Source organism: Triticum aestivum, chromosome 5B (genome assembly GCF_018294505.1).
Source record: "Triticum aestivum cultivar Chinese Spring chromosome 5B, IWGSC CS RefSeq v2.1, whole genome shotgun sequence".
Lineage (NCBI taxonomy): Eukaryota > Viridiplantae > Streptophyta > Magnoliopsida > Poales > Poaceae > Triticum > Triticum aestivum.
The window spans coordinates 666,607,497-666,621,037 of NC_057807.1; the positions used below are offsets into that span (position 1 = coordinate 666,607,497).

Sequence of the window (13,541 nt, forward strand, 5' to 3'; positions counted from 1 at the left end):
ACCTGGCAGGATTTGCCTCACCTGACGACCTGCCTGAGATGTGCCAGGTTGCTGTTTGGTTTAAAACCTGAAGTTCCGGACATGACCTGGCAACAACATGCAGCTGATTAGCCTGGCTAGCATACAGGCAGGTTGATTAGCCTGGTCTGGTCTAGGCCCATGGAATGGGATGCAACTCAGCCATCAAATCTATTTATTTAATATTCAAAGTGTTTGTCTCAGGCCAGGTTTGCAACCAAACAAGAAAAGTATTTAAATCACAGCTGCCTGGCCAGGCAAAAGTCTTCGTAACCATACATGAGTCCAATTGGGATACAAGTTCCAAATTATCTGCTTTTTGACCAAGAAAAAAGCTTGTCACAGGCAACAGCCTAAGTAACAATCACGGGAAGTTACCAGTTGTAATCGAAGCCATACAGATAAAATAAAGACAGACTATATTTGTTATTATGATAGCGGTAAATGCAGCTAGCGGTAGAACACGAAACATCTATGGCTCGACGGTAGTCACTTGCTGCCATTCACCGTCCACAGCTTCTTTCCACAGGGTCACATTGTTGTTGCCATCAGAGACCGCCAGTATGTTTCCTGTCAGCGACCACGACACCCTCCAAACAGGGGTTCTGAAATCATTCAGAACCCTGCCTTCCCATTGCTCGCCTTCTTTCGGCGCTGTCCAGATGACAACAGTTCCATCCTGAGAGGCGCTGGCGATTGTGGACTTTGGGAGGCCTAGGTTTGGAGCCCAGGCGACGTCTCTCACCCAGTCCCTGTGCATCTGAAGGGCTGGGAAGCAGTCCATCCTCCAGCTCCCGTTGGTGAGCTTCCACACCTTGACAGTGTTGTCACAGCCACCAGAAGCAAGTTTCTGAACATACTCAAACTGCCCAGAAGGCCCTGGGCTGATTAGGGCACCAGGGGCCATCGCTGGAGCCCAGGAAACAGAGGTCACGCCCACTGGATGAGCCTGGTCGATGCGCGTCGTCTCCCACCCACCATCAGAACGAGCTGTGAAGACTGAAATGTTCCCATCAGATGAACCACAAGCCAAGCAGATGCCGAGTTCATGAGGCGCCCAAGCAATGGAATTTACAGAAGACTTGTGCTCAGTGAAAGTGTGAGCCTGTGTCCACTCATCAGGTTTGCCCCCTTCTTTCCATATTATAACCCGCCCATCATAGCTGCAGGATGCAAGCATGGAACCATACTTAGGATGAGCCCACGCGACTTGCCAAACTGGGCCCTGGTGTCCGCTCAAAGTAGCAAGTTGCTGCTGCGAGCTGCCACTTACGCCAATGATCTTTATTGTGTTATCAGAGGATGCAGTGGCGAGGCGCTTCCCGTAGTAATCCATCGCGATGTCATGCACCACATCCTGGTGCCCAGTCTCTATCTTATGAGGAGGCATTGTTCCAATTACGTAACGTCAGCTTTTAAGTGTTCTTCGTTGACCACCTCAGGCTCCTATCTGATAGTAACAGAAACCTAACATTTAGAGAACATTACGTCAAAGAATAAAGCAGAGTAAAATTTAAATAGTACCATTCGCTGAAACAAGTAGCATAGTTGCATTTGTACATATGGAGCTGGGTGTGTTTCATTTTAAAAAGAAACACTTACTCCCTCTGTAAAGAAATATAAGAGCGTTTAGATCACTAAAGTAGTGATCTAAACGCTCTTATATTTATGAACAGAGGGGTACATGTTATAATTTGTAACAATGTTGATGTTACAGTTATAAGTCTAACAATTTTGGCACACCAAGATCAATACACTAATTTGCTACCAGCATATCAAATGTCAATACAAACATTGTTTCCTAAAATCACAAAATGAATCATCTGACTGCTTATGAGACTGATGAGTGTGACTGCCTGACTAATACTTATATACCATCTATACAAAATTAGACTAATAAACTAGGAATTCTGGAAAACAATATTATCAATATAGTACTCACAGTTAGAAATAAAGAGATTTCGACACCCCCAGCAGATACAGATATGCTAAACTTAATTCACATCTCTTGTAGTATACATGCATGAAATGGGATGGTATTACGACAAAACAATGTCCAGCTAAGTTCAGTACTAGATATTGTTCACTTGAACATCTTACGACAAAGGAAGAAACAGTGGCACTAGAACGATGGCATCTTTCACAGCAATTAAGAATTTTGAAGAAGAAATTCATGTGCTGGCTGTATAACATGGACTATTTGGAGATGCAGTTAGGTGGTGTATAAAGTAGAAACATAACATGCAACAACAAATTGTCCACTTATTGTTGCAACCAACAAACCGCTGCTGTTTACTACAATTGAATTAAAAACTACCACAATAGGCCGAAATAGATAATACTCCCTCCGTTCCATAATACTTGTCGTTGTATGAACTAAGACCACGACAAGAATTATGGAACGGAGGGAGTAGAAAACAACTGTAATAGAAGCGCCCCCCCCCCCCCCCCCCGACCCAAAAAGAGGACAATTTGAGTTGAAAATTTTAAAGTAAAAAAGCGTAATTAGTTGAAGAAAGCATACATGCAAAATGGTGCTACTGAAAATCCAATCTCCAAATGAAACAACCAAAATAATAACGCTAGATAGACTGTTGTAGGCTTGTATTTGTCCATTTACTCATTCATCTTTTATTGATCCAAACAAACGAAAACAAATAAACTTTCCAACATGTAGCTGCTGCCATGAGGCTTCATGGTTATGTTAAAGCACCAATTACATGACTTCATAATACAGGGGCGAAGCCACGTTGAGAGGAGTGTGGTCAATTGACCACACAGGTTTTTGGCAAATCCTTTGTACTCCCTCCGTTCCTAAATATAAGCCTTTTATAGAGATTTCAATATGAACTACATACAGATGTATATAGACATATTTTAGAGTGTAGATTCACTCATTTTGCTCCGTATGTAATCCATATTGGTATCTCTAGAAGACTTATATTTAGGAACGGAGGGAGTACACAAGTAAAAATCATGTTTTTTTTTATATATTTAGTGAAAACACATGTGTTTGACAACACAGATTTGAAATGACATCACAGGCTTCTAATCCTGGCACCGCCACTGCTATAATATTTTGGAACTTTACTGAGTACCTCGGAACTTAACTCAGCCTAGATAATCCACAATAGCCATCCCAGAGAATGCATCTGCAGCAACAGATCTACTACAAAAGGGAAATGTGCATTTAGTGTGAATGGAACCTTTCTCATGGAAGGCTCTCTCGATTAAATGCAAACCATCCTTATAATCTGGTTCTTAGAGAGTGGGAAACATGCATGTCATACGAAGGTACTGTAAAGGGTCAAATCTAGTTAACACGTCCTGATCAACCAAATTCGGCGGCACAAGGAGCGATCCAAGCTAAGAACCCTCGACAAATCAAATCAAACATGTCATCCCAAAACCGTGCCCACCCGAAAATCCACCGCCACAGAGAGTCCTACGCTAAATTATTATAGCAGTCGATACATAATAAACCATCGCAACAACATGTGTATAAATGACAACAAAATCACAGTACAAACATGGGGTACGAGTAGATAATATATACCTTGGCACCACCGAAATTTGAGCTCCTAAATCCCCTGGGAACCTGCATAGTTCAAACAAATCATGCTTAAGCAACACACAAATTCGAGCTCTTAAATTCGAGGCATTGGACTGCATCTGAGGAGGTACAGTGAACACCACAAAAATTCGAGTTCCCCTACGGACACCACAAAAATTCGAGTTCCCCTACGGACACCACAAAAATTCGAGCTCCAGCCGTCGTTCCACTACCACCGTCGTTCCCCTGCGGACGACCTATTCCCGCCGCAAATCCCCTTCTACAGAATCTAGGGTTTGAGGGCCTCGCCGGAGGAGGTCGCGCCATGGCCGGAGAACGGTCGAAGAGGATGAGGGGACGGATCGGAGGGAGAGGAGGGAGGGGACGGATGGGAGAGGGAGAGGAGGGCCGGAGAACTGACCGCCGCCGCCGCCGGCGGTTGCTTCAGGGGAGTCGGGAGCGAGAGCAGGTCGTCCAGCGAACGAGCGAACAGGTATGCGGGGTGGGGGCTGCGGGGCGTTTCCGAGCCTTTCCGAGCTCCTTGCGCGAGATTATAGCTGGCCAAACGGGCCCGGCCAAACAGGCCAGCCCGCGAGCACGACGGCACGGCCCGCCATGAGCCAGGCACGGCACGGGCTAAATGGGCCGTGCCAGGCACGCGGCACGCCTTGGGCCGTGCCTGGGCCTGGAGCCGGGGCACGCGGGCCGGCACGGCACGGCCCGTTTAATTTTTTTATATATTTTTCAGATTTTTTTATAATATATACCTAAAACATAGCCTAATAGGCCTAAAAACCAGCCCAACAGGCTAAAAATATGCAGCCCAGCATGCTAAACGGGCCATCGGGCCGGCCCGTTTACTAATCAGGCCGTGCCTGGGCCAAGGAGCAGCGCCCGTGGGCCGGCACGGCACGGCCCGGCTATTAAACGTGCCATGGCGGGCCGTGCCGGGCCAGACACGATTAGCACAGGCCGGGCTGTGCCGTGCCGGGCCGGCCCGTTTAGCCAGGTCTGCGCGAGATCGCTTGGGATGGGGCCAACTTTTCCAAGCCCAAATCTTCTACAACCCCAAACAACAGAATTTGGCCTGGCAATTCCAGATTGCCAATTCCAAACATGTTTTTTTTGAGGGAAAGGCCTTCATGTTCCGCTCTATCGGATCGATGGTAGTCTCAGAGACCTGGTAACCTCCAACATTTTTGACAACACGCTTCCTGTTTCCGTTTTGAGTTGCGCATCTTTCTCCCCGGAGCATACTATAGTATCACATCGTAGACCCCCACCCCAACTCTATCTTCCTTATCAGTGAACCGGAACATAGTGCATAGGTACTCTTCGATGCTGTGAGGACGAGACGAGGTGACGGCTAGCTTTATTAATTTAAACAACGCTTACATTGTCCGCTAAAAGTCCAGAAATAAAATCGGGAGGTGCGTCCAACCACAAGTTTGGTGGATCAACACGTCCATTATGAGCTAGCGCATGAGATACCATATTAGATTGATGGTTACAATGCTCTAATAAAGCCTTTCCGAAGTCGTGAAGAAGAGTTCAGCAGACGTCAAGAATAGGAGCAGCGATCATTGAGTGGCCAATATTCTGTTGAATTGCTTCCACAATGACTAAATTGTCCATCTGTACCAAGATAGAGTTGGCATCAATAGAACTAGCTAACTTGAGTCCTTCCACAAGTGCGGCTGCTTCCGCTGACACCACATCTGCCACGTGCTCGATTTTAGTTGTTGCCGCGCCCACAAACATACCACTGCTATCCCTTATCATTGCCCCGCAAGCACCTGTATTCTCCTTTTCTGAGAACGCAACATCACCATTAAGAATAAGTTGGCCCAGCATCAGTTTCTCCATAGGTTCTGACGAGGGGTTGCTGTATGTACATGCAAACAGGGTGTAAGATGAGAAGGTACGCCAACACATGTACATGTCGGGAAAGGTTTTTTTAGTGCTTTCCACCACCTCTAGATCGATATAGGTTGAATAATTCAACCATAGATTCCTGCCTCGATTCCATTTTTCAATAAGAGATGGAATCGTGTACGGTCCCTTAATCTTGAGGGCAGTGATCTGCGCCGGTGCGCTGGCCCAACAGTTGGGCCGGTCGAGCCCAAGCCGTCTGATACACTACCTCCCAACCATCAGATCGAGCCCTCCTGCATCGACGTCAACCTTCTGCGTCGTCTTTTCCCTCGATACCAAGAGCGATTGAGACGAGCCACGGCAAGCGCCGCGGGCCATCCCACACCTAGTCGTGGGCGTCTCCCTCGCTGTCGTCCCCATCGCCGTCCGCCACTCGCCCTTGTCGTCGTCTTCGTTGCTCGTCGGTTGGAGCACATGTGCCCCATGGCCCGCCCCCTCTTATGCAGAAAAAAATGGACCCAACAAAACAATTGACTCATGTCAGTCCCTGGAGTTCGTCGCCGTTGTAGCCCCGCCGGGAAGCCACCGCAGTAGTCAGTTGCATCAATGGTGAGTTACGCCCCCCACCCTCATGGGCCCCTCGTAGCTCCACCGACCTAGTTCTTTTGCCTATATATATACTCTTATACCCTAAAAACATCAGGGGGAGCCACGAAACCAGCTTTCCACCGCCGCAACCTTCTGTACCCATGAGATCCCATCTTGGGGATCTGCCGGAGGGGGAATCGATCACGGAGGGCTTCTACATCAACACCATTACCTCTCCGATGAAGCGTGAGTAGTTTACCACAGACATTCGGGTCCATAGTTATTAGCTAGATGGCTTCTTCTCTCTCTTTGATTCTCAATACAAAGTTATCCTCGATGTTCTTGGAGATCTATTCGATGTAATATTATTTTGCGGTGTGTTTGCCGAGATCCGATGAATTGTGGATTTATGATCAAGATTATCTATGAATATTATTTGGTTCTTCTCTGAATTCTTATATGCATGATTTGATATATTTGCAAGTCTCTTCGAATTATCGGTTTAGTTTGGCCTACTAGATTGATTTCTTGCCATGAGAGAAGTGCTTAGCTTTGGGTTCAATCTTGCGGTGTCCTTTCCCAGTGACAGTAGGGGCAACAAGGCATGTATTGTATTGTTGCCATCGAGGATAAAAAGATGGGGTTTTCATCATATTGCTTGAGTTAATTCCTCTACATCATGCCATCTTGCTTAATGCGTTACTCCGTTCTTATGAACTTAATACTCTAGATGCATGCTGGATAGCGGTTGATGTGTGGAGTAATAGTAGTAGATGCAGGCAGGAGTCGGTCTACTTGACACAGACGTGATGGTTCATGATCATTGCCTTAGATGTCATCATAATTATGCGTTTTTCTATCAATTGCTCGGCGGTAATTTGTTCACCCACCGTAATACATGCTATCTCGAGAGAAGCCACTAATGAAACATATGGCCCCCATGTCTCTTTTCCATATTATTGAATCTCGTTTACATCTTGCTAGTTTCCGATCTATTTTTGCAATCTTTACTTTTCAATCTATAGATCAAAAATACCAAAAATATTGCTTTATTATCTCTATCAAATCTCACTTTTGCGAGTGACCGTGAAGGGATTGACAACCCCTTTATTGCGTTGGTTGCAAGTTCTTGATTGTTTGTACAGGTATTCGGTGACTTGTTCGTCATCTCCTACTAGATTGATACCTTGGTTCTCAAAACTGAGGGAAATATTTACGCTACTTTGCTGCATCACCCTTTCCTCTTCAAGGGAAAACCAACGCAAGCTCAAGAGGTAGCAAGAAGGATTTCTGGCGCTGATGCCGGGGAGATCTTCGTCAAGTCAAGCCATACCAAATACCCATCATAAACTCTTCTCCCTTGCATTACATTATTTGCCATTCGCCTCTCATTTTCCTCTCCCCCACTTCTAAAACGATTTTCGAAAACCTTTGCCTTTTATTCGCCCCTCTTCCATTCGTCTCTTTTTGCTTGCTTCTTGTGTGCTTGTGTGTTGGATTGATTGCTTGTCACGATGGATCAAGATAATACTAAATTGTGTGACTTTTCCAATACCTACAACAGTGATTTTATTACCACTCTGATTGCTCCTACTACCAATGTTGAATCTTGTGAAATTAATGCCGCTTTGTTGAATCTTGTTATGAAAGATCAATTTTCTGGCCTTCCTAGTGAAGATGCCGGAACCCATCTAAACAACTTCATTGATTTGTGCGATATGCAAAAGAAGAAAGATGTGGATAATGATATTGTTAAATTGAAGCTATTTATGTTTTCCCTTAGAGATCATGCTAAAACTTGGTTCTCATCTTTGCCTAAAAATAGTATTGATTCATGGAATAAGTGCAAAGATGCTTTTATCTCTAAGAATTTCCCTCCCGCTAAGATCATCTCCCTTAGGGACGATATTATGAATTTTAAGAAACTTGATCATGAGCATGTTGCACAAGCTTGGGAGAGGATGAAATTGATGATATGTAATTGCCCTACACATGGTTTGAATTTGTGGACGATTATACAAAAAAATTATGCTGGGTTGAATTTTGCTTCTAGAAATCTTTTAGATTCAGCTGCGGGAGGCACTTTTATGGAAATCACTTTAGGATAAGCCACTAATCTCCTAGATAATATTATGGTTAATTATTCTCAATGGCACACCGAAAGATCCACTAGTAAAAAAGTTCATGCAATTGAAGAGATTAATGTTTTGAGTGGAAAGATGGATGAACTTATGAAATTGTTTGCTAATAAAAGTGTTTTTATGATCCTAATGATATGCCTTTGTCCACTTTGATTGAGAATAATAATGAATCTATGGATGTGAATTTTGTTGGAAGGAACAATTTTGGTAACAACGCGTATATAGGAAATTTTAATCCTGGGTCGTTTCCTAGTAATTCATCTAATAATTATGATAATTCCTACAACAACTCTTATGGAAATTTTAATAAGTTGCCCTCTGATTTTGAGAATAGTGTTAAAGAATTTATGAGTTTGCAAAAGAATTTCAATGCTTTGATTGAAGAAAAATTGCTTAAGATTGATGAGTTGGCTAGGAACGTGGATAGAATTTCTCTTGATGTTGATTCTTTGAAATTTAGATTTATTCCACCTAAGCATGATATACATTGAGTCTCTCAAAGCCATGAGAATTTCCATTGATGAGTGCAAAGAAAGAACCGCTAGGATGCGTGCTAAAAAAGATTGGTTTGTGAAAGCGTGTTCTTCTAGTTTTCATGATAATAATGATGAAGATCTAAAAGTGATTGATGTGACTCCTATTGAATATTTGATTTCCAATATGAATCTTGATAAAGGTGGGACTAGAGATGAGTCAACTTTAGTTAAAAGGCGTCCCAATGATTCGGAGTTTTTAGATCTAGATGCAAAAAATTGATAAAAGTGGGATTGAAGAGGTCAAAACTTTAAGTAGCAATGAACCCACTATTTTGGATTTCAAGGAATTTAATTATGATAATTGCTCTTTGATAGATTATATTTCTTTGTTGCAATCCGTGTTAAATTCTCCTGATGCTTATAATCAAAATATCATTGATGTTTTGATGCAATCTTTTGAGAAAAGCTTGAACTAGAAGTTTCTATCCCTAGAAAATTTTATGATGAGTGGGAACCTACTATTAAGATTAAGATTAAAGATTATGAATGTTATGATTTATGTGATTTGGGTGCTAGTGTTTCCACAATTCCAAAAAATTTGTGTGATGTGCTAGGTTTCCGTGAATTTGATGATTGTTCTTTAAATTTGCATCATGCGGATTCCACCATTAAGAAACCTATGGGAAGGATTAATGATGTTCTTATTGTTGCAAATAGGAATTATGTGCCTATAGATTTCATTGTTCTTGATATAGATTGCAATCCTACATGTCCAATTATTCTTGGTAGACCTTTCCTTAGAACGATTGGTGCAATTATTGATATGAAAGAAGGAAATATTAGATTCCAATTTCCGTTAAGGAAAGGCATGGAACACTTTCCTAGGAAGAAAATTAAATTTCCTTATGAATATATTATGAGAGCCACTTATGGATTGCATACCAAAGATGGCAATACCTAGATCTATTCGTGTTTTTATGCCTGGCTAGGGGCGTTAAACGATAGCGCTTGTTGGGAGGCAACACAATTTTATTTTCGTTCTTTCCTTTTTGCTCCTGTTTAGTAATAGATAATTCATCTAGCTTCTGTTTAGATGTTGTTTTATGTGTTTAATTAGTGCTTGTGCCAAGTAGAACCTTTGGGAAGACTTGAGTGAAGTCTTTGCGATCTTGCTGTGAAAAACAGAAACTTTTGCACTCACGAGAATAGCTGTCATTTTTTATAGAAGAGTGCTTTTAGGTTGATTCTTTTTGCAGAAGATTAATAGACAAATTCCTCACGTCCACCAATTTATTTTAGAATATTTAGAGTTACAGAAGTATTTGAAAGTTACAGATTGCTACAGACTGTTCTGTTTTTGACAGATTCTGATTTTCGTGTGTTGTTTGCTTATTTTGATGAATCTATGAGTAGTATCGGTGGTATGAACCATAGAGAAGTTGGAATGCAGTAGGTTTAACAAAAATATAAATAAAGAATGAGTTCATTACAGTACCTTAAAGTGATGGTTTATTTTCTTATACTAACGGAGCTCATGAGATTTTCTGTTCAAGTTTTGTGTTGTGAAGTTTTCAAGTTTTAGGTAAAGATTTGATGGATTTTGGAATAAGGAGTGTCAAGAGCCTAAGCTTGGGGATGCCCAAGGCACCCCAAGGTAAAATTCAAGGACAACCTGAAAGTGCGTTATATCGACTAGAGGGGGTGAATAGGCGATTTTTATGAATTCTTCACTGAGGAATTTGTTGGTGAGGAAATTCCTTAGCGAAGAACTACTTGTAGTGGAATAAGTACTCAGAAGTAAACATAACAGAACACAAGTATAGTCATCATGATGAAATGAAGGCAAGCGCAGAGTACAAAAAGCGTAAACACAGGATAACACAGGATGAAGACGGACAGACTGAAGAAATTGAACTAAGGAAATTGAGAAAGTCTTCAGTCAAAGTCTTCAAACAGATATGAACAAGCACACAACAAGTGAAATGAGTAATTGAAAGAGTTGAGGAAATAGAACCAGTAAGCTTGGTGAAGACAATGATTTGGTAGACCAGTTCCAACTGTTGTCTCAGTTGTACATCTGGTTGGAGCGGCTAGGTATTTAAACCAAAGGAAACGCAGTCCCGGACACACAGTCCTCACCGTATTCTCCTTGAGCTAAAGTCACACAGACCTCACCCAATCACTCGTGGTAAGTCTTCAGGTGACTACCGAACCTTCACAAACTCGGTCACTCGGCGATCCACAATTCCTCTTGGATGCTCTAGACCTTGACGCCTAACCGTCTGGAAGAAGCACATTCTTCAAAGGAAACAAGCGTCGGATCCATGCAGGATCAATCTCTTCAGTGATGCTCAATCACTTTGGGTTTGAAGGTATTTGGGTTTGGGTTTTCCTCACTTGATGATTTTCGCTCAAAGTCCTCAGAGGATGGGTTGCTCTCAAATGACAAGTGTCAGTTTCTCTCGGAGCAGCCAACCAGCTAGTGGTTGTAGGGGGCGGCTATTTATAGCCTAGGGAGCAGCCTGACATGATAAGACATAAATGCCCTTCAATGATATGACCGTTAGGTGGGTAGATATTTTGGGACAGCTGGCGCGTAGCACATCAACGGTCGGAATTTTGACTCTCAAATTCCTTAGGGCTATCATGTTCCTCACTGTGTAGGCAATCCGCACTGGCGAATTCCTAACTCCTCAGCCAGAACAAATTCCTTAGCAACCAAAAGAACTTCGTCTCTGTTATCGAAGAAATTGACTGAGCTGTATGAGATTTCCAATGGCTTCACTCGAAGGGATTGGTAGGTGTAGGATTTTGAGTTGAGCATCACATGGAAATTTTTCCTTAGTATTTCCTCGACCCCCTTTAATAGTACGGTGTTTCCTATGACTCAAGAAAGAGAAAATGAAACAATAAAAACAAAAGTCTTCATGCTTCATGTTCCTCGAATGATTGCTAAGTCTTCAAGGTCACACCAATTTCTTCACTTTCAAAGTCTTCAGAAAGTCTTGTAAAATCCAAAGTCTTCAGTCGAAGAACTTCATTTTTAGGGGCCGACTTTCTCTGTAAATATCAAACCCCTCATAGACTTATAGAGCTGTGTACACTCACAAACGCATCAGTCCCTTAACCTATAAGTCTTCAATACACCAAAATCACTAAGGGGCACTAGATGCACTTACACAACAAAAAGCCTAAGCTTGGGGATGCCCCGGAAGGGATCCCCTCTTTTGTCTTTGTCTATCAGTAACTTTACTTGAGGCTATATTTTTATTCGCCACATGATATGTGTTTTGCTTGGATCGTCTTGTATAATTTGAGTCTTTGCTTTTTAGTTTATCACAATCATCCTTGCTGTACACACTTTTTGTGAGAGACACGCATGAATCGTGATTTATTAGAATACTCCACGTGCTTCACTTATATCCTTTGAGCTAGACAATATTTCTCTAGTGCTTCACTTATATCTTTATAGAGCACGGCGGTGGTTTTTTTTAAAAAAAATTGTTGGTCTCTCATGCTTACTTATATTATTTTGAGAGTCTTTTAGAACAACATGGTAATTTTCTTTGGTTATAAAATTAGTCATAATATGATGGGCATCCAAGACGGGTATAATAAAAACTTTCATATACAGTGCATTGAATACTATGAGAAGTTTGATTCTTTATGATTGTTTTGAGATATGAAGATGATGACATTAGAGTCATGCTATTAGAGTAGTCGTGAATTTCAGAGATACTTGTGCTAAAGTTTGTGATTCCCGTAGCATGCACGTATGATGAACCGTTATGTGATGAAGTTGGAGCATGATTTATTTATTGATTGTCTTTCTTATGAGTGGCGGTCGGGGACGAGCGATGGTCTTTCCTACCAATCTATCCCCCTAGGAGCATGCGTGTAGTACTTCGTTTCGATAACTAATAGATTTTTGCAATAAGTATGTGAGTTCTTTATGACTAATGTTGAGTCCATGGATTATACGCACTCTCACCCTTCCACCATTGCTAGCCTCTCTAGTACCGCGCAACTTTCGCCGGTACCATACACCCACCATATACCTTCATCAAAACAGCCACCATACCTACCTATTATGGCATTTCCATAGCCATTCCGATATATATTGCCATGCAACTTTCCACCGTTCCGTTCATTATGACACACTCCATCATTGTCATATTGCTTTGCATGATCATGTAGTTGACATCGTATTTGTGGCAAAGCCACCATTCATAATTCTTCATACATGTCACTCTTGAATCATTGCACATCCTAGTACACCGCCAGAGGCATTCACATAGAGTCATATTTTGTTCTAAGTATCGAGTTCTAATTCTTGAGTTGTAAGTAAATAAAAGTGTGATGATCTTCATTATTAGAGCATTGTCCCAGTGAGGAAAGGATGATGGAGACTATGATTCTTCCACAAGTCGGGATGAGACTCCGGACGAAAAAAAAGAGGCCATAAAAAAGAAAAGAGAAAATGGCCAAATAAAAAAATGAGAGAAAAAGAGAGAAGGGGCAATGCTACTATCCTTTTTCCACACTTGTGCTTCAAAGTAGCACCATGATCTTCATAATAGAGAGTCTCCTATGTTGTCACTTTCATATACTAGTGGGAATTTTTCATTATAGAACTTGGCTTGTATATTCTAATGATGGGCTTCCTCAAAAGTGCCCTAGGTTTTCGTGAGCAAGCAAGTTGGATGCACACCCACTTAGTTTCTTTTTGAGATTTCATACACTTATAGCTCTAGTGCATCCGTTGCATGGCAATCCCTACTCACTCACATTGATATCTATTGATGGGCATCTCCATAGCCCGTTGATACGCCTAGTTGACGTGAGACTATCTTCTCATTTTTGCCTTCTCCACAACCACCATTCTATTCC

At 42.1% G+C, this 13,541-nt stretch overlaps 1 protein-coding gene across 2 annotated transcripts; it reads right to left on the bottom strand.

The window, feature by feature from the left end:
* Window positions 1-228: 228 nt before the first annotated feature.
* LOC123114046 (protein transport protein SEC13 homolog B) lies at window positions 229-4,111 on the bottom strand. Of its 2 annotated transcripts, none has more exons than XM_044535403.1 (3): window positions 3,993-4,111; window positions 3,575-3,616; window positions 229-1,468 (listed from the first exon to the last, which is right to left on the bottom strand). In XM_044535403.1, exon 3 carries the CDS (start codon window positions 1,406-1,408, stop codon window positions 491-493), a length of 918 nt encoding a protein of 305 aa, XP_044391338.1. In that variant the 5' UTR covers window positions 1,409-1,468; window positions 3,575-3,616; window positions 3,993-4,111; the 3' UTR covers window positions 229-490. The 2 variants fall into 2 exon arrangements, with proteins under 2 accessions (XP_044391338.1, XP_044391336.1); XM_044535401.1 differs by having other exon boundaries at window positions 229-1,485.
* Window positions 4,112-13,541: the final 9,430 nt, after the last annotated feature.

Coding starts and splice junctions, on each gene's coding strand:
- LOC123114046 (XM_044535403.1), bottom strand. CDS start 1,408: ATGCCTCCTCATAAGATAGAGACTGGGCACCAGGATGTGGTGCATGAC.